Source organism: Panthera onca, chromosome D2 (assembly GCF_046562875.1).
Source record: "Panthera onca isolate mPanOnc1 chromosome D2, mPanOnc1 haplotype 2, whole genome shotgun sequence".
NCBI classification, from domain to species: Eukaryota; Metazoa; Chordata; class Mammalia; order Carnivora; family Felidae; genus Panthera; species Panthera onca.
Window position 1 is genome coordinate 52,731,335 of NC_138349.1, and position 22,301 is coordinate 52,753,635.

General features: G+C 34.5%; 1 protein-coding gene across 6 annotated transcripts in view; it reads right to left on the reverse strand.

The window, feature by feature from the left end:
- The window catches only part of ADK (adenosine kinase), a 516,864-nt gene that overhangs the window by 145,788 nt on the left and 348,775 nt on the right, over positions 1-22,301 (reverse strand). For all 6 annotated transcript variants that reach the window (XM_060643139.3, XM_060643144.3, XM_060643142.3 and 3 more), the window contains one exon: positions 21,391-21,561. In XM_060643139.3, coding sequence (XP_060499122.1) covers positions 21,391-21,561 — 171 coding nt within the window. The remainder of the gene's footprint in view (positions 1-21,390; positions 21,562-22,301) is intronic.

Below are 22,301 nucleotides of genomic sequence, written 5' to 3' on the forward strand. Positions count from 1 at the left end.
CTTCCCTCAGATATATGTCCTCCAGATCTCTGCTCAAACATTACTTTTTCAGTGAGATGTGCTTTGATCATCCTACACATATAAATATATGTTTTTAGATACATTTTTCGTGTCTAAAATAAAGGTTACTTAAAACCAATACCACTACCCACCTAAAAAATTTAACAATATTTCCTTAGTAACAACAAATAATACAAATACTTCCCTCATTGTATTGTATGTTTGTGTGTTTTTTTCAGTTTGCTTCAATTGGAATCAGGACACAAAGTCTATGCCTTGTCATTGGTTGATATATCTGTTAGTTTTCTTATAACCTACACATTTTCTCTTTTAAAATGAGTTATTTGTCCTGTAGAATGTCTCTGTCTAAACTGTGTTGAATACATCTCTGTGTGCTCATTTAACATGCTTCTCTGCCTCTTATATTTACCATGGTAGTTAGAGTTGGTGAATTTATAGATCAAGGTTCAAGTCTGTTTTTGTTTATCCCAAGACTTACATAAGTGGTAGTATAATTTCATCAGAAGATGCATCATGACTGAATAGAATAGAATCTCTATGTATAAAGAAAGCATGCCATAAAGACTTCACAAAATAGAGTAAAATTGTAATTTGCTATTTCAAAACAAGCTAAATGAGATTAAGAAAATTATATAAACCATAAAACAAAAATGTTTTAGAATGATAAAAATGCAGAAATAAAGTAACAGAATTTAGGAAAGAATTACAACTAAAAAATTTTCAGAAATGAAGAGTAAACTAGAATGGACAGAATTAAATACAACAATTTTTGTCTTAACGGAAAAAGAAGACAAAAAGAGGAAATTTAAAAACAAAAATATATGAAGCACATAAAAACTGAGTTAAAGAAACAAATATTGAAGCAGGCAAAGAAGATCCAGTATGTGGATAAAAAGAGTGCCTGAAAAAAGAAAACTGAAGCCAAGAAAACAACAAATACCAAAAGCTACATTTTAAGAAAATATTCCTGGGGAAAAAAGATTTAGAACTATGTACTGAAAAAGTGTGCATACTATGTTCCTGAGAATTTAGATTATCTAGGCAAGTCTGACCCAATCACATTAGCCCCTTTATTTTTTAAAAAGTTTATTTATTTTGAGAGAGAGCAAGAGAGCGAGAGAGCAAGAGAGCTAGAGACCAAGGGAGGGGCAGAGAGAGAGGGAAAGAGAGAATCCCAAGCAGGCTCCATGCTCTCGGCACACAGTCCCATACAGGGCTTGATCCCATGAACTGTGAGATCATGACCTGACATGAAACCAAGAATCAGATGCTTAACCAACTGAGCCATCCAGGTGCCCTAGTAGTTCTATTTTAATTTTTTGAGGAACATCCATACTTTTTTTCCAGAGTGGCTACACCAGTTTGCATTCCCACCAACAGTGCAAGAGGGTTCCTTTTTCTCTACATCTTTGCCAACACTTGTTTCTTGTGTTTTTGATTTATCTATTCCAACAGGTGTGAGGTGATATCTCATTGTAGTTTTGATTTGCATTTTTCTGATGATGAGTGATGTTGAGCATCTTTTCATGTGTCTGTTGGTCATCTGTATATCTTCTCTAGAGAAATGTCTACTCATGTCTTCTGCCCATTTATTAATCACATTATTTGTTTTCTTTTTTGGTTTTTGTATCAGTTCTTTCCATATTTTGGATATTAACCCCTTACTGGGTATGTCATTTGCAAATTTCTTCTCCCATTCCATAGACTGCCTTTTAGTTTTGTTCATTGTGTCTTCTTCTATGCAGAAGATTTTTATTTTGATGCAGTCCCAACAGTTTTATTTTTGCTTTTGTTTCCCTTGCCACAGAAGACATATCTAGAACAATGTTGCCACAGCCAATGTCAAAGGAATTAATGCCTCTGTTCTTTTCTGGGATTTTTACAGTTTCAGATCTCCTGTTTAGGTCTTTAATCCATTTTGAGTTTATTTTTGTATAAATGTGGTCACTTTCACTCTTGCATGTAGCTGTCCGGTTTCCCCAACACCATTTGTTGAAGAGACTTTTTCTCACTGCATATTTTTGTATCCTTTACTGTAGATTAATTGACCACATAATTGTGGATTTATTTTTGGGCTTTCTATTCTGTTTCATTGATCTATGTGTCTATTTTTGTGTCAGTTCCATATTGTTTTGATTATTACAGCTTTGTAGTATATCTTGAAATTAGGGATTGTGATACCTCTAGTTTTGTCCTTTTTTTCTTTTTTCCAGTTTATTTATTTATTTTGAGAGAGAAAGAAAGTGCGAGTTGGGGAAGGGCAGAGAGAAGGAGAGAGAGAGAGAGAGAATCCCAAGCAAGATCCACACTGTCAGCGCAGAGCCCAACATTGGGCTCAAATCCACAAACCATGAGATCATGACCTGAGCCAAAGTCAGATGCTTAACTGACTGAGCCACCCAGGTGCCCCATTGTTTTTCTTTTTCAAGACTGCTTTGGATATTTGGAGTCTTTTGTGGTTCCATACAAATTTTAGGATCATTTGTTCTAGTCCTATGAAAAATGTTGTTGGTAATCTGACAGGGATTGCATTAAGTCTGTAGATTGCTTTGGGTAGTATGAACATTTGAGCAATATTTGTTCTCCCAATCTATGAGTATGGAATATCCTTCCATTTCTTTGTGTCATCTTCAATTTCTTTCATCAATGTTTTATACTTTTCAGAGTCCAAGTCTTTCACCTCTTTGATTAGGTTTATTCCTAGGTATTTTATTATTTCTGGTGCAATTATAAATGAGATTGTTTTCTTATTTCAATAAAGAAGCAATCTTGTAGCAATGAGCATCCCTAGCACCAAGGTTGTGGTCTCAAAATAAACTTTCTTAGAAATTTCTCAGTTTTCATTATTTCCCTCTGTCATTTCAAATTTTGTGTATTTGTACTTTATCTCATTTTTTATTGATTAGATCATATGATCCTGTACTCCCCTACCCCAGTTATAAAGCTTGTGCAAATAATAATCTATTCATCATACCCTTAATGTTGTATAATAAGGAATGTATCTGGTCCTTGTCCTAGGTTCCTGGCACAGAGCTTCAGAAAACCTTGGAATTTTCTGGCTGATAGGAGTGTCTTTCTTATAAAGTGACACATTGTGGGTCCATAGACAGCTTCAAGATTGGGTTGTAACTTTGGGTCCACCCATCCCCCAAAGATAGGGGACTTGAGACTGAGTTAAATCACATGGCAAATGAGGTAATCAACCATACCTATATAACGAAGCCGTCATAAAAATTCTGGGCACTGAAGCTTAGTGGAGCTTCCTGGTGGGCAAAATACATTGATGTGGTAAGAGGGTGCTAGGCTTGGAGTCTAAGGGGAGAGTCATGGAAGCTCTGCATCTAAAATCCTCCCATACCCTTCCCTAAGTACCTTTGCATTTAGCTATTCCTGGGTTGTATCTTTATAATAAAGCTGTAATTGTAGGTATGGTGCTTTCTTGGGTTCTGTGAGTCATCTAGATTAATTATCAAACCTGAGAGGGTTTTGGGAATCCCTGAACTAGTAGCCAAGTTGGTCAGAAATGTAGGTGGCCGAAGTTCAGCTGGAGCCTTAAGTAAGGGCAGACTTAGAGAATTGAACCCTTAAACCTGTACAGTCTGATGCTAAATCTGGGTAGTTACTGTCAGAATTCAACTGCCTTCTACCCAGTTGCTGTGGAAACAAAACTAAGGTAAAGAGTAATGATCAAGGAAAAGCAAAGTATGCAAGTATACATTGCGCATGTTGTCACCCAGTGCTAGTGCCTAGAGGGCAAGAAAAATTTATGCATTTTTATCTTTAAAAATTTTATTTATTTTTTAATGTTTATTTTTGAGAGAGAGAAAGAGAAAGAGAGAGAGAGCAAGCAGGGGAGGGGCGGAGAGCCTGATGGGGGGATTGAACTCACGAAACGTGAGATCATGACCCGAACCAAAGTTGGACACTTAACTGACTGAGCCACCCAGGCATCCTTATGCATTATTAAACTATAGAAATAATAGGGCTCAGTATTTTTCAGTTTTACTTTATACATATCTACAAAATATTTCTTCACACTGTTCCAAGAGTTATAAATTTTAGGGTTGTCATTCAAATTCAAGAGCCAACCAAATAGTCCATGTAATGTACAACTTTATATCTTATGAAGGGAAAAGAAAAGTATGAGTTAGCAGTGAAGAGAACATTTGGTTTATTTAGGTACTGGTTAATTTGAATTTTGCATTATTATGTTACGTAGCATACATAAAACTATCAAAAACTAAGGTCAATATTTTATTCTGAAAATATTTTAACTGTTGTCAAATATAATATAAAGTAGTTATAAATTTCACTTTGGTAAGATCAATCTTAGATCTAAGATTGAAAGTAGTGATTAAATAGGAATATAATTTTTTTTTATTATTTTAGAGAGAGAGAGAGAGAATGCACACACAAGCACAGAAGGGCAGAGGGAGAGAAAGAAAGAATCTTAAGAAAGAATCTTAATCTTCAGAAAGAATGAATCTTACGCTCAGCATGGAGCTTGATGCGGGGCTCAATCCCACAACCCTGGGATCATGACCTGAGCTGAAATCAAGAATTGGAAGTTCAACTGACTGAGCCACCCACCCAGGTGCCCCTGGAGTATAAATATTTATAAAGATAACTATTGTCTATAATTTGCAAAGATTCAAACTCTCCCTACAAAGGAAAAAATTCATTCACTCATTTACTAAATATTTAATAAATACATATTTGTTAGGCAGGAGGGCTGTAATGAAGAATGAAAATTTGCTGTGAAGGAACACATTCTTGTGTAAAAAAACCAATTAACATATTGTTACTAAACAATGCAAGTATTATAATGACAAACAAAATATTACAGATCACATTTTAAAAATGACTAGGTGAGCAGTAGTGGAGGGGGTAGAGAAGGAGGGGGAAGGTGTGAGTGAGGTAGTATTTATTTGAGAGAGTGTGTGTGCAGGGGAGGGACAGATAGAGGGAGAGAGAGAGAATTCTAAGACGTGGGGCTCAATAACTGAACTGAGTTTTTTTCTTTCTTTCTTTTTTTCTTTTTTTCAAGATTTTATTTTTAAGTAATCGCTATACCCAATGGGGAGCTTGAACTCACAACCCCAAGATCAAGAGTCACATGCTTTAGTGACTGAGTCAGCCAGACGGTCCAATATATGAACTGAGTGTTAATGGATAAGTAGAAGTTTACCAGAGAGAATTGGAAAGGAGTGAGGATAATGACAAAAGGAGTGGCATATGAAAGGACATGAAGGGGCACTTAGATGGCTCAGTAGGTTAAGCACCCGACTTCAGCTCAGGTCATGATCACAAGGTTTGTGAGTTCCAGCCCTGCACCAGGCTCTCTCCTGTCAGCAAGGTGCCTGCTTCAGGTCCTCTGTCCCCCTTTCTCTCTGCCGTTCCCCCACTCATGCTCTCTCTTTCTCTTTCTCTCTCTCAAAAATAAACAAACATTAAAAAAAGCTGAAAGGACATGAAAACAAAAGTGACCACAGTGCATTCTGGAAAATAGTTAAATAGTACAGGAGAAAAGAGGAGCTTAAGGGATACATATAGATAAAGGGCCAGAAAATGAAACTAAACTGTATAATAGGGATTCATTCATATTCATTTAATGTTTTTAAACAAACAAGCAAAAATGAATGAATAAGTCTTTAAAGTCTGTACCTTAAAGGATGCTCACTTTTTAATTCTTGGATTATTTTTACGGTGCTAAAATGAATTGGCTAGTAGGGCTAAATCATACTAGTCTTAGCTCAGTTTAATTCTTGCAGCAACTAAAAATAATTTTTTTAAGTAAGCTTTGTGCCCAACATGGACTTGAACTCATAACCCTGAGATAAAGGGTCACATGCTCTACCGACTGAGCGAGCCAAGTGCCCCTTTGACATAAGACTAGAATTTTACCCTTTTAGTGAATTCTATTTGATGGCTAAGTCTTACAAACAGCTGATAACCAAACATTAAAATAACTACATGAGAAACAGGCATTCACATGCATTGCTATTGGGAATGAAAGCAGTTATAACTCTTTTGGAGAGCAATTTGGTAACATCTAACAAAACCACATAAGCACTTACCCTTTGACCCAACAATCCCACTTGTAGGAATTTACCATGAAAAAATATCTCTAACAACATAAAAATATGAGTGCATAAAGTTATTCATTAAAGATTGCTTTTAACTGCGAGATACTGGAAACAACCTAAATGCCCACATAAAAGAGAGTGATTGAATAAACTCTGGTACATTCACACAATGAGGTACAATGCAGCTATTAAAAAAAGTGAGGAAGATCTCTCTGAGCTTTTATGGAATGATTTCCAAGATAAAATTAACAACAGCAAATAAAAGCTAAATGCAGAGAACCTGCAGTGTAATACATTTCATGTAACAAAAAAGGGATATGTGAAAATAAGAAAATATACATGTTGCCACTAATTTATGCTAAAAGAAATTTAGGATGTGAGCCAGAAACTAATTAAAAATTACCTACAGGACAGAGGGTAGGTGGGAAGAAACACAGTAGGAAGAATGAGAGAAGGAGGAAAGAAGCAGATGAGAAATGAGGTCTTGGGAACGACACTTATAAGTAAGCTTCTTTTGCATAGTTCTGGCATTTAAAACCATGTAAATGTTTCACATACTTAAAAAAAATTAAAGTAATTCAAAATGTTGGGAAATCTTAATAGAATGCAAATAGCAATAAATGATACAACTGTAATTAAATGACATAACCACCCTGAGGGACTGTGGAAAAAAAAAAAAAGAACTAATCTAAGTCACCTCAAAAAAAAGTATTGAGTAATGAAAGCTAAAGACAAGAAAACTTTACACAAATAGTAATATCTAGTTCATAAATCTCTTTTGCATAGCAAGCATTAGATATCCATTATGGCATGAGAAATTAGTCCAAAATTTAGTGGCTTAAAACAACAAACACTTATCGCATAGATTCTATAGGTAAGGAATCCAGGGATGGCTTAGCTAGGTGCCTCTATTTTTTTTTTTTAAAGTTTATTTTATTTATTTTAAGAAAGAGAGAGCACTAGTTGGGGAGGAGCAGAGAGAGAGAGAGAGAGAGAGAGAGAGAGAGAGAATGAGAGAGGAAGAGAGAGAATCCCAAGCTGGCTAGGCACTGTCAGTGCAGAGCCCCACATGGGGTTGGATCTCAAGAACTATCAAATCATGACCTGAGCCAAAATCCAGAGTTGGACTCTCAACTGAATGAGCCACCCCGGCGCCCTGCTAGGTGTCTCTTAATCATGGTCTTTCCAAAGGCTGCAACCACAATATAGGCCAGGGCTGCAGTTATCTCATGTTTAAGGGAGCTCATTCATATGGCTGTTGGTAGCCCTCGGGCCCTCTTTGGCTACTGACCAGAGTTCCTTGCTATGTGAGTCTCTCTTTAGGGTTACTCAAAACATGGCAGCTTGCTTTCCCCAAAGTGAGGGCTCCCAGGGAGAGAACAAGAGAGGGAAAGTGAGACAGAAATCACAGTACTTTTGTAATGTAATTTTGGAAATGACTTTTATCACTTTTGTCATAGTCATTTTGTTACAAGTCACTATACCCAGCTCCGCAGTCAAGGAGAGGGGACTACATAAGATAGTGAACACTAGGAGGAAGGAAGGGAATCAATGAGGGACATTTTATAGACTGCCTATCACAGTCTGTCTTCTAGCCCACAATTCATATCCCTCCTACCTGCAAATAATGCTCACCTTCTCCTAAGGGTGGGTTTGCAATTCTGAAACTACTTTATATATACTTTAGATGTGAGCAAATAAGTCATTAAATTGCAGATAACGAAAGCCAGGTTTCTTACTGAAGAAAGGAAATATGAATAAGGAAAAAAGGAAGGTTAGCTTTAACCCTGTGGTGTTGGATTGCAATCTGAGGTATTATTACGGTGTCATGTTTTTTATTATAAATTTATTTACTTATTTTGAGAGAGAGAGAGAATGCACATGAGCAGGAGAGGGACAGAGAGAAAGGGAGATAGAGAATCCTAAGCAGGGTCTGGGCTGTCAGGTTGAAGCCCAACACAGGACTCAATCTCACTAATCGTGAGACTACAACCTGAGCTGAAATCAAGAGTCAGGTGCTTAACTGACAGCCACTCAGGAGCCCCTGGTGTCACATTTTTAAATATAAATAGAGATACAGTCAGATAGGCAGATAGGATGACGCCAGGGTTAAGAGAAAGAAAATATAAGATGAACTTGGAACAACTTGTGGCACCAGAAAGTAGAGTGCTCAAAATTAATGAGGGCACATCAAAAGAACAAAGGAGCCAACATGAAGAAGTTCCGGATGACCAAAGTCAGGACAATTGGAAAAACAACACAATGACTGCAATGGATTGGAACTCATGGAATAAAATAAATATCCATAAGTTATACTGAAGAAAAGAAGTTAATAAATTAATAATTGGAGGAGAAGATGAAGCACAAAAAAATTACCTTACATGAAAAAAAATCATCATTTGGCAAATACCACAATAATTACTGGAAGCAAGAACCATCAAATAGATGCTAAAAGTAGTGAGTGAAAATATAATGAAAGAACAAAATATTTACATAGTCTCTTGTATTTCCCCACCAGATACTTACTAGTTAAATTACAAAAGGAAAAATAGTAACTTTAAAGTGCATAAACTGGGTCAATATCTCTTTAACCAAGTGATCAAAATTAATATGACCAGTAATGAGAAATGTTGAAATCTTGATATACAGTATGCAAAAAGACAAAACAGCATTTCTGAGGTATTCTAGCCAAAATTTTCACTAATTAGAGGAACTATTAGCCCATCCTACACTGTAGGACATCCTACAAAATAACAGGCCAGTACTCTTCAAAAGAGTCACATTCCTAAAAGTCAAAGAAAAACCGAGAAGTTGTTCCAGATTAAAGAGACTACGGAAACATGAAAACTGAATGCAATGTAGGAACCTAGCTTGGGTGTGAACCAGACAAAAGACATTAGGAATTTTCCAAAGGTGAAGATTTTACATAACCATTATAGAATCATCAAAGTTCAGAAATAACTGTTGATAAAACACTATTACTAATCTACAGAACCTATTTAAATTTTGCTAATCAGGCTCCTAATGTCAAAGAAGAAAGGCACAGAAAAAATTCAAGCTGAGCCAAAAACCAGATTTTCTGAATAAAGTCCAGTGTTCCTTCCACTGTCATATAAATTTAGTTGTTTGTTAAATTTTTAAAAATATTTTTTAAGTTTATTTATTTATTTGAGAGAGACAGAGACAGCACAGATGGGGGAGAGGCAGAGGGAGAGAGAAAGAATCGCAAGCAAGCTCTGTGCTGCTAGTGCAGAGCCCAACACAGGGCTCGAACCCATGAAACCATGAGATCATGACCTGAGCCGAAACCAAGAGTCAGATGGTTAACTGACTGAGCCACCCAGGCATCCCTAAATCTACAGTTTTTATGTACAGGGATACGTCGATTTTATTTAATAATTTTAATATGACATTTAAAATGTATTAAATAAGAACTTTAAATAGTAACTCATTACTTTTATATCATGTCATACTAGATAGGTAATATTATAAGAGTCACAAATTTGTAGTACAGTAACTGAAACAAGCAAATAAAAAGATTAATTGAAATACTAAGTAACATGGTATGTATGGCATTATTGCATAAAATATGATTGTCTCCAAAGCAATTCAAGCTCTCTCAAGTTATTGGGCTTTTTTATCAATAATGGATGGTAGTCTGGGAAGGATTTAAAAAACTTCCTCTTTGGATAGGCAATGTAGTTGGTAAGGGAGGGAGAGAAAGAGGGTAAGAAAGGAAGGATATATCGGTGGGGATCCAAACAGAAAAGGAGTAAAGGAGTTAAGTAGAAAGGAAGGAAGAGAGATGCAAATCACATAGTTACATAGCCTTTGGCTCTTTCTGAATCCTTCCCATAGCACATCTTTACAACATACCACTGATGTTAGGAACCTCCCTTGTGCTACAGTGAATCTCATTTTTTTTTTTTTCCCAGACCAGATATATTTATTAGAAAGACCCTAAGGAGAAAGTCAAATCCAGAAGCTAAATAGCAATCTTATGGTGCCATACCCTTGTCTTAATTGAAACTTCATTATCCTTAGCAGGAAATGTAAATATGTCAGAATTTTATAAGAGCACCATAAGTATTTATTTATTTATTTTAATGTTTATTTATTTTTGAGAGAGAGAGAGAGAGTGCACACAAGCAGGGGAAGGGCAGAGAGAGGGGGTACAGAGGATCCAAAGTGGGTCTGTGCTGACAGCCCCAAGCCTGATGTGAGGGTCAAACTCACAAACTGTGAGATCATGACCTGAGCTGAAGTTGGACGCTCTTTCCACCTTCCTTGACTGATCTTTTGTTTTTTTTAAACATTTACTTTTTACATTAAAAAAAATTTGCATTAAGTTTATTCATTTATTTTGAGAGAGATAGAGACAGCACAAGTGGGAGAGGGACAGAGAGAGAGGGAGAGGGAGAGAATCCCAAGCAGGCTCCCTGCTGCCAGAGCAGAGCCCGATGGGGGTCTTGAATGCATGAAACCTTGAGATCATGACCTGAGCTGAAACCAAGAGTGGGACACTTAATGGACTCAGCCAACCAGGTGCCCCTTGACTGATCTTATAATAACCTTAGATTTTGTCTATATCAAAGGCTCCTCTCACTGCTTATAGCAAAGAAAGAGGAATGGAAAGATCTGTATGAACAGTCTCAAGAAGGTAATGACCATTTTTTCTTGAAAGAAACAAGGCAATTCTTCAGCAAGGAAGAATTCTACTTTTAGATACAGTCCTATTACCCACATACATGATGGGAATACCTTGATATGAGGAAAAGAAAAACCCATCTCTTCTGTCAGAATATGGATCTGGTGACAGGCTGGCTCTCTGAAAATGTTTGGAAATCATGTATCTTCAGGACTTCAATTTGACAAAAAGATATAAAAATTTTAAAAAATCCTCTTAGAATAAAATATGCATAGACTGAAGAGACACAGAACTTCCAAAAATTAAAAATAATACCTTTACAAAGAACAGAAGTTTTCCTAAACAAAGAAATCATCTGAATGAAGATATATTCATGTATACCACTTACCATATGTGGCACATCTAATTTATATTTATACAGATTTTCATATTGAAATAGCAAATAAGTTCTATTTTACAGATATACAAAACCTGACAAAATACTTCAGATAAGATAGAGTTAATCAAAGTTTATTTATACTTAAAAGCACCATTGTTTTCAAATGATTTTTGTCATTAAAAAAAAATCAATGGCTATTAAAATGGATTTAACCATGTAAACAATAAATACCAATAAAATCACCTCCCTGCCTCCACCCTTCAATAGGTAGACAGAGAAGAAAAACCTAACTTATTCCATCTGGTTTGGTAAAAAGATTATAAGGGTTTATATATAAGGAGATGCAGCCATTATTCAGGTTTAGAAAACATGGATTCAAATACCTAAAGCCAATTTTACATTTCCTTAAAAATGTCCTGATGTATTCTTGCAAATAGATTCCTGTGTTCGGCTGCATATCACTGTGCTAAACATGATTGAAGAGCTACTCAGCAATAACAAACAACCACATCAACAAACTGTGGAATTTCATTCACTGTTTTGTAACTCACTCATTGACAAAATAGATACATTTTTAAAAAGTTAAACCATCACTCAGGAAAGCGTAATTTCAGTTTTCCTGATCTATACTAGAGATTTTTAATATAGTGAATCCTCTCTGTAGGGTCAAGAGGTTTAAAATAGATCTCCCTGCAAGATAATGTACAGTATGTGCATACTGCCAACAAAATGATGAAACAGAGTAGCAAATAACCTTTAAATAGAAATCATCTGTGAGATTCAAAACACTAGGTATGTGAGGGAGTTTTATCTAAAACATTATCATCCTTAATCTGTCTGAAATAATTAAACTGAAATCTTCTGCCCAATTTTCAAGCTGTATTTTATTATTTAAACTATCTTAAAGTGCATTCTATGGGTGATGTGATGTTTTACTGTGGAATTAAGTGTTAATTATTGACAAAGCAGTTATTATCATGAGATAACTGACCTTATTTGAGAGTTAAGCATCCTGAGGCAAAGTTGAGTGTACTTAATCCTGGCAGGTTAATTATCTAGTGATTATGGAGCCTTGAAAGGTATTACTCCTAAGAACCATTTGCAAAATGACACTATTCAAAAAAACTTCTTAATTTAATAAAAATGAAAAACAAGAAGAATAATCAAATTCTTTAGTCATGTATTGCTAGATAATGACCACAAAGCAGCTAGCATTAGCAGGCATCAATGGATATAATTACCTGCATGTAAAATGTCCTTTATTGAGCTGATTACACGTGATTCCAGCTAACAAATGGTTGTTGCTGACGGGAAGTATTTTAAACTTTGAGGATGTCAGAAACAAAAAAATACAATGTCATATTTAAAGGCCTTATATATTAGAGTAGTTTCAAAACTACCCTAAGAAGAAATTGCCAAATTCAGATGTGAGGTTTAAAAGTACAACATGCACTGTAACAGGACACCAAAAATTTTGAGGTAACAGAGAAATTTGATTCTGTGCATTTCTGAATCTGTTAAAAGCCATGCAAATCAAAATCACAAAAAGATGTTACTTCACATCCATTAAGATGGCTACTGTCAAAAAAAGGGGAAATAAATGTTAGTAAGGATATAGAGAAATTGTTAACTACCGAGTTTTGCTGGAGGGAATATAAATAGTGCAGCTGCTATGGAAAACCATTTGATGGTTCCTCAAAAAGTTAAACATAAAATTGTTATCAGACAATCCAGCAAATTCCCCTTCTAGGTATAGAATAAAGGTCCTGAAAACAGGTATTCAAACAGATACTTGTACCCGTTCATAGCAGCATTATCCACAAAAACCAAAAGGCAAAACCAAATTGAATGTCCATCAACAGATGACTAAATAAAGACAAAACTCTGATACATGGATAAACCTTGAAAACATTACGTTAAGCGAAATAAGTCATACACAGACAACTATTTGGTGATCCTACTTAGATGAGGAAATTAGAATAGGCAAATTCATAGAATAGTGGTAATTAGAGATATGGGGAGTTATTGTTTAATGTGTATACAGCTTCTGTTTGGATGATGGAAACGTTCTGTAAGTGGACAGTGGTGATGGCTGCACAATATTGAGGGCTTATTTAATGCCATTGAATTGTACACTTCAAAATGGTAAATTTTCTGTTGTTTTTTTTTTACCACAATGAAAGAAAAAATAGAAAAAAAGTAAATTATATCACTTAATAATTATACCTTGTTTTTAACACATTAATGCAGCAATGTTATTCCTGTGGACACTTCTATTTTGTATCTGGATTTGCCCAACCAAATATTTGCAAATATTCCTTGGAGAAGAATATTGTTTTCCCTGGGCAAATCTGAGAAAAGAAATAGTGGGGATGAGAAATGGGAAAAGTCTAGTTTAAAAGGTGCTACAGTCGAGTCTGTGAAATGAATAATGAAAAAGAATAACTATTTAAAATACGGTAGGCATTTTATTTTAGATTTCAGAACAAAGACTTTGCTGGTTTAGAATAAATTAGGTCAGTTTTACTGAATATTAGAATGTGTGAGAAAATGAATCCTTAGTTGTTTTTTTTAAATTTTAAGCTGTAAGAAAAAATTTAAAGGATCCTTTAGTATTTCCACACAAATCCATCACTTTAAAATGAGGAAATTAAAGGAATAGTAGTTGCCTAATAAATCAGCAAATTGATTATATTAAGAAAAAAATCTAAGCATTTTATTAATATATAAATATATATCATTTGCTAATATTTAAAGTAGGGTCAAAATTTTGAGTGTGTGTCTGCTGATATTCTAGAGTCTTTCTTATAGAACCAGATCCATAATTCATAGTTTATGATTTCAGTTTCAGTTCTTTAAAGCAGAATGAAAACTCACAGACATTTATCAAGCCATTCCTGAGTGTAGATATTTATAGCTTTTGCTTCTTTTAATATTTTATCATTTTCATGCCCACATTTAATTCAAGAGCAACTTTTTAATTCATTAAGCTAATTCTTATTCTATTTGCATTCTCATTTTGTGAGATTATATAATAATTATATGATGAAGATAAACTGCATTAAAAAGGTTTAGGAACAAATAAAGTGAGTCCTGGTAAACAAAGAAGTTTGTGGGGAAAGAAGTAAGGTGGTATACCAGAGAAGAGCCTAATATCCACGAATTCTCCCTCATTTACTTGGAACTACTTGTTAAGTTTTGTTTTGTTTTTTCGTTTTCATAGACTGCTTGTTAAGTTTTTTCAAAAGAATGAGGATTGCATGTTATCTAAGCAAGTTAGTTAAGTAAAACTTAATTAAGAGAGGAATAGGATCAACAGTCCTAGTAACACTACCAATGCCACCTAACAAAAATGGAGTAATCTCTATGAGTAAAGCTGAAACCGTACATGCATTAGAAAATCAGCCGCAGATTGTGTAGATGAAATGGTTTTTGTGTAAAACACTTTTAATTCTAAAGCATTATTTAATGGTGGTGTATGATAATATTTAATAGTCTGTCAGGATTAAAATGCAGGACTATCAAGTACTCCTCCTTTGGCTTGATAATACTATTGAAATATAAGGAAATCTTTCATGGAAATAATAGAAATTTGATACATAGTTAAAAAAATAAGTTGATATTTATTCATTTTAACATTGGTTCTTTGGAGTGACTTTTATTTGAGTGACTCTAGATTAATTTTTCCTATTTTTAAATTTCTATAAATGGAATCACACAGTATACATTATTTTAAAATAGCTTTATGAGATATAATTGTCATTTAATAATCTGTACAAACAAAAAGTTAATAATTAGGTAAGTGTTGACACATGTATCAAGTCCTGAAACTATAACTACAATCAAGATAATGAACACATCCATTATTTCCAACAGTTTCCTCACATCCGTTTGTGATCTTTGCCTCACAGTACATCTCTATCCCTAGCAACCATGGATCTACTCTGTCACTACAAATTACTTTGAATTTGCTAGAATTTAATTTAGATTGAATCATATATAGTGTACTTTTGTCTGGCATCTCCTCTTTCACTCAGCATATATATTCTGAGATTTATCCATGTTGGTGCATGTATAAATAATTCACCTCTAACGGTGAGTAGTATTTTACAGTATGGATAGATAATAATTTGTTTATCCAGTCACCAGCTGATGGACATTTGGGTTGTTTCCTGACTTTGGGTATTACAGATAAAATGGCTATAAGCATTTGCGTACGTCTTCTTTTTCTTTTAATTTTTAATGTTTATTTTTGACAGACAGACAGACAAAGTCTGAGTAGGAGAGGAGCACAGAGAGAGGGAGGCATAGAATTTGAAGCAGGCTCCAGGCTTTGAGCTGTCAGCACAGAGCCTGACACAGGGCTCCAAGTCACAAACCGTGACATCGTGACCTGAGTCAGATGTCCAACCGACTGAGCCACCCAGTCTCCCCTGTGTATTCTTTATATGAACATATCCTTTCATTTCTCTTGGGCAAATACCTATGAGTGGAATAGCTAGGTCATATAGTGGCCTGGAAATTCTCTCCAAGCAGTAAGCTTAAGTAATCATAGGGATCACCTCATTTATTTCTGGTCTCACAAGGATCAATGTGAAGAGAGAACCTTGGTGGACAAGGCATTTAAAAATTTTTAATATTAAAGTTATCAGAAAAGCTTTAAAGCATCATTAATAGTGTATAACCTTCTGAAAATGAGAGCCAAGCGTGTTTTGTTTTTGCTGTTGACGTTTTTTTTTTTTACTTACTCAAGAACTAGAACTTATTTATTTATTTTTAATTTTTTTTTTTTTAATATACATCCAAGTTACTTAGCATATAGTGCAATCATAATTTCAGGACTAGAATCCAGTGATTCATCCCCTTTGTATAACACCAAGTGCTCATCCCAACAAGTGTCTTCCTTAATGTTCCTTACCCATTTAGCCCATCCCCCCCACAGCCACTCCAGCAACCCTCAGATTGTTCTCTGTGTTTAAGAGTGTCTTATGTTTTGTCCCCCCTCCCTGTTTTTATATTATTTTTGCTTCCCTTCCCTTATGTTCACCTGTTTTGTACCTTAAATTTCACATATGAGTGAACTCATGATATTTGTCTTTCTCTGACTAATTTCGGTTAGCATAATACATTCTAGTTATATCCACATTGTTGCAAACGGCAAGATTTCATTCTTTTGATTGCCACTAACAGTTGACATTTTGAAAATTTACAGTAAGCACAGATTTGATTGTTGTTTCTGGGGTAAGAGGGAGAAAGAAAGATAAAACAAACCTACTTGCATGCCCTGAGAAATCTATTTTACACTTCATTGCATTTTGTCCTGGGGCACCTCGATGGTTCAGTCAGTTAAACTTTCGACTTTGGCTCAGATCAAGATCTTGCGGTTCATGAGTTCAAGCCCTGCATCAGGCTCTGCACAGACAGCGTGGAGCCTGCTTTGGATCCTTTCTCTCCCCCTGCCCCTCCCCCCACCTCTCAAAAATAACATTAAAAAAAAATAGAAATACAATGTCCCTTTTTTCCCCTGGAAACTTAAAGATAGTTTATTACTAAAGTATTCAAGGAGAAAAATGAGAGATGAGATTAAAGGAAAAAACAAACAATGCCACACTTGTTTTTTATAATCAAATATGGAATCTTATCCTTAACTTTCATCACTCAACTGGTATCTCCAGTTTATTAAAGTTTTCAAAAGTCTCATTTTGACATTCAACTTACTTGATATTTGTTAAAGTATTGCATTATCTGCATTCTCTGCATTTGCATTCTCTGCAAATACAGCTTTATCTGAATAGTTGATAGCTGAGCAAAGCTCAGAGTAAACACTGAAGTGTTATCACCAGAAATCTATTTATTTATCAGCAGACTTTTTGAGACTGGTTCAAGAAAACACCAAATATGTCTAATTGCCTCATATCCAATATTTATTTTCCTCGGTGGCTCAGTTGCTTAAGCATTTCGGCTCAGGTCGTGATCTCATGGTTTGTGAATTTGAGCCCCGCATCAGGCTCTCTGCTGTCAGTGCAGAGCCTGCTGCAGATACTCTGTCTTCCTCTCTCTGCTCCTCCCCTGTGCACATGCATACACTCTCTCTCTCAAAAATAAACATAAAAAAAAAGTAAAAATTTATCCAGACACGACTTGTAGCTTGTCATTTTACAACTTCCTCTTCTAGGTAGGGAAAAATGATTCTTTTAATAATCTATACTATATATAGATTATAACAGTATAATGTCTCTACTAGTCTATAAGTCCTAGTCTAACTTTACTAGTTGGTAGCATTAATTATTTAAACAAGGTGGGAAAATATATGTAAGATAAAATTTCACCATTCTATTTTAAGTGTTCAATTCAGTGACCTTAAGTACATTCATAATGCTGTGCAACCATTACCATTTATCCATTTCCAGACCTTTTTTGTTATTTCACATAGAAGCTTTGCAACCATTAAAAATAACTCCCTTGGGGCGCCTGGATGGCTTAGTCGGTTGAGTGTCCAACTTCAGCTCAGGTTGTGATCTCACGGTTCGTGAGTTCAAGCCCCGCATCGGGCTCTGTGCTGACAGCTAGGAGCCTGGAGCCTGCTTTGGATTCTGTCTCTCTCTCTCTCTTGCTCTCTGCCCCTCCCCTGCTTGCACTCTGTTTCCCTCTCTCTCTAAAAAATAAACATTAAAAAAAATTTAAAAAACCCCTCCCAATTCCCCCTTTCCTCCAGTGCCTGGCAACCAATATTCTACTGTCTCTAGAATTTGACTAAGTACCTCATATAAGTGGAGTCTTTATAGGAAAATCCAGTTGTCTATGTATGGCTTATTTCCCTTGACATAACATTTTCAAGATCTATTCATGTTGTATCATGTATCAGAGTTTCATTTCTTTTTAAGGCTGAATAGTATTCCATTTTATGTATATACCAAATTTTATCTATTCATTTGTTGAGGGACTTTCTGTTTGTTTCCAACTTCTGGCTATTGAGAATAACACTGCCATAAATATTGACATACAAGTACTTGAATCCTTGCTTTCAGGACTTCTGGGTATATACCTATCGGTGGAACTGCTGGATCATATGGTAATAATTCTATGTTTAACATTTTGAGGAACCACCCAATTGTTTTCTGCAGCAGCAGCAGCAGCAGCAGCAGCAGCAGCATTTTACATTCCATTCAGTAATGCAAAAGGGTTCCATTTTCTCCACCTCCTTGGCAATATTTTTTTCCTCTCCATATATTTGAAAATAACCATCCTAATGTGTATCAAGTGGTATCTCATTTTGGTTTTCTCTAATGACTAGTGATGGTGAGTATCTTTTCATGTGCTTAATTAGCCATTTGTATATCTTCTCTGGAGAAGTGTTTATTTAAGTCCTTTGACAATTTATGAATTGAGTTGTTTTCTTGTTGAGATATATATTCTGGATGTTAATCCCTTACCAGATATATCATTGCAAATATTTCCTCTCATTCCATGGGCTTTCACTTTGTTAAAATTTTTTCCAGTTTTTATTTAAATTCCAGTTAGTTAACATACAGTGTAATATAATATTAGTTTCATGTGTACATTATAGTGATTCAGCACTTCAAAGTGGCCTCATACAATGAATTTGGAAGTCGTCTTTCCTTTTCCATTTTTTAGAATAGTTTGAGAAGAATAGGTATTAACTCTTCTTTAAGTATTTGGTGGAATTTGCCTGTGAAGCCATCTGGCCCTGGATTTTTGTTTTTTGGTTGGTTGGTTATTTATTTATTTATTTATTTATTTATTTATTTATTTATTTATATTACTGATGCAATTTCTTTGCTGGTTACCGGTCTGTTCAAGTTTTCTCTTTCTTCCTGTTTCAGTTTTGGTAGTTTGTACATTTCCAGGAATTTATCCATTTCTTGCAGGTTGTCCAATTATTATTGGCATATAGTTTTTCATCATACTCTAATTGTTTGTATTTCTGTGGTATTGGTTGTTATTTCTCCTCTGTTGTCTGTGATTTTATTTATTTGGGTCCTTTTTATTTTCTTTTTGATAAGTCTGGCTAGAGGTTTATCAATTTTAGTTATTTTTTCAAAGAACCAGATCGTTGATCTGTTCTATTATTATTTTGTTTTAGTTTCTGTATCATTTATTTCTGCTCTAATCTTTATTATTTCCTTCCTTTTGCTGGCTTTAGACTTCACTTTCTTGATACTGTCCTTTGATGCACAAAAGTTTTTAATTTTGATGAAGTCCAATTATTTTGTCTTGTTCTTGCTGAACATTTGGAGACTTTTCTTTTTTTAAGTGAAGGCCATTTTGATATCATCAGCATTTTCTGCAAACCTAATAATCTTGGGCCTCTGTTCTTTTCTATTCTTCTATGTCTATGCCAAACGTTTGGCATTGTTCTCTGGTTCTATAAATGCTTTCCATCTTTTTTACACGTGTTTAACAAATGTGAGCTCTTATTAAAGAATTTTCTGTGCTCTGCAATGTTTGTTTTTAAGGCTCCTCCCCATTTTCTTCCTAATTATGGTCATTTGATATTATAAAATCAGAACTGAATTTTTGATGGTATTCAATCATCTCAGGTTGTCTTTGATTCTAAAATCTCATTCTTTGCGATGATATTTATTTTTTTAAAAAGTTTAAGAAATTTTTCTTCTTAAAATACAGAGCATATATTTAAAAATTGCCAGTCTCATCTTTCTGACTACAAAGAACTCTGAGTTCAAATATCAATTTCTCCCAAGGATTCTCAACCATACTGATGACCAATTCTTCCATGTTAATTTAAAAGGCCAGATTAACACTTTTCCTAATTACTTCCTTTAATCCTTCAGAAAATAAAATCAGCCATAAAGGAAATGTGAAATGTAGATTTTAACCAAGTGAAACTTCTAGCAGATACACCATTCAAGGCTATTACCACTATTTCTTGCCATTATATCAGTTTGTGAATCATCAAGAATGTAGTAGTTTCCAGGGGCGCCTGGGTGGCTCAGTCGGTTAAGCGGCCGACTTCGGCTCAGGTCATGATCTCATGGTCCGTGAGTTCGAGCCCCTCGTCGGGCTCTGTGCTGATGGCTCAGAGCCTGGAGCCTGTTTCAGATTCTGTATCTCCCTCTCTCTCTGACCCTCCCCTGTTCATGCTCTGTCTCTCTCTGTCTCAAAAATAAATAAACATTAAAAAAAAAAAAAAGAATGCAGTAGTTCCCTTCAAAGTGTCTTTGAAGATATTCATACCATATCATTTTCTGTAAACCACCAAGGGGATCTCATAAATTATTTCCACATCAAATTTATTTTATTCTACACAGACAACAGTTATCTTATTTAGGTACAAAATCAGTGAATATAATCAAACTACATTACAACTATAGAATTCAAATCCAAATGGACTAGTTAGTACAACATGTTCACTTTACACATAAAAACCTGAGGTTCATGAAAGTTAAGTGATACTGCCCAGGTCACAAGAAGATATACTGAAGGTCTCTCTCTCTCTCTTTTTTCCCCCCTGTTTTATGGATGTTTAAAGTCTACAGGTTAAACAAAATCTGTAAGTACTAAATGAGCAAAAAAACCTATTTTCTACTAATTTAGAATGAAAGAAAGTATAATTTTAGTAAACAAAAGAGCTGTAAAAGTTTAAATTAAACCCCATTTTATTACCTTCAAATACAACATACAAATATTAGCAAAAATAATATTATTAATAAAAATTTAATACAAATTATACCAACATTTACCCATAATCTATTAAATAGACTCACACTTTGAATAAATACTTAAATTCATAAAATATTAATTTTAGGCCAAATGCCCCTTACCTTAATCCATGAAAATTTCAGAGGAAAACATTATTTTACTGGTCAGAAACAAGTAAGTTGATGACCGAAAGGAGTGATGAAAATGATTTTTATCTGGATTGTGGTCATGGCTACATGTCAGGCATGCATTTCAAAAGCTCATACAAATGTACAGTAAAATTTAATTTTACTATATGTAAATTATAAACCTCAATAATCTAACCCATTAAGAGACAATTTTTTATTATGATAGAAATTAATATATACCAGAGGAAATACTAAAAATCCTGAATTACAAACTCAAGACATTTTGGTGTGCAATTTTCAATTCTATTTATGCAAATACTTCAGTTTTTATTGATATATTTCTAAACTTATACACAAACCAAAAAGAGAAAAAAAAGAGAAAAAAACCACCTGCACAAAAACCCCGAAAAACCACCAGGTACTTCTTTTTTTAAAAAAGTAACTCACCGTCTCATTTCCAAAAAGTATGTCAACGTAAGGCATAACTTTCATCAATGATTCCTTGTAGAACTGACTAATAAATGGTGCAGACAGATTCAAAGTAAAAATTCTGTTGTTTTCAGAAGCGTGGTTAGCCACTTTTAATACCGACTCTGGGGAAACTGTAAGAAAAAAGCCCTGGATAAAGAAAAAAAGGAGGGGAAATTAAAAATGTCATCTCCAGAGTCATTCTCAGTCAGAATAATAGAAATCTATAAAAAATGCAAAAGTCTACATAATACAAACTTTAAACTGCAGTTATAAAATGCAAGGCAGAAAACAGCAACATCTGATTAGAAGAAAAAAAACTATCATATGAGTACAATATGCTTAATATGTGCCATTATGTCAGAGTATAACACATAACTTATTGCATACTAGATTTGTATACTAAATATGGAAAGAATCCTGGGAATCCACATAAGAAAAAAATATTTCAAAGCCCTTATTCAATATAATAATTACATTTAAAATAGAAAAATAGTAATGAAGGCAGACTGGATCCTTGTAGCTTCTTAGAAACAGTTTGGATTCTTATAAGTGACATTATATTTATTAAAAAATAAAATTAGTTTCCTAAGATCATAGCTTGTTAGCTTATGAAACACCTACAGGTTTTTTTTTTTTTTTAAGGAAGATTCTGAATTAGAATTTTCAAGTAATGAGAAAATAATTCAGTAATAACAGAAAAATATTTTAATTAAAAAATACAGTCATGCTTTCTACATAAAAGGAAGTATAAGCACAGACATGGATGCTTACATAGGAAATTGGTTTGAATGATGCACAACTGAGTGAAGGAATACACAAAGAGCAACAGAAGATAAAGTCGGAAAGGCCAGCTGAGTTAAGAACACAAAAGGCCTTCAGTGGCAGGT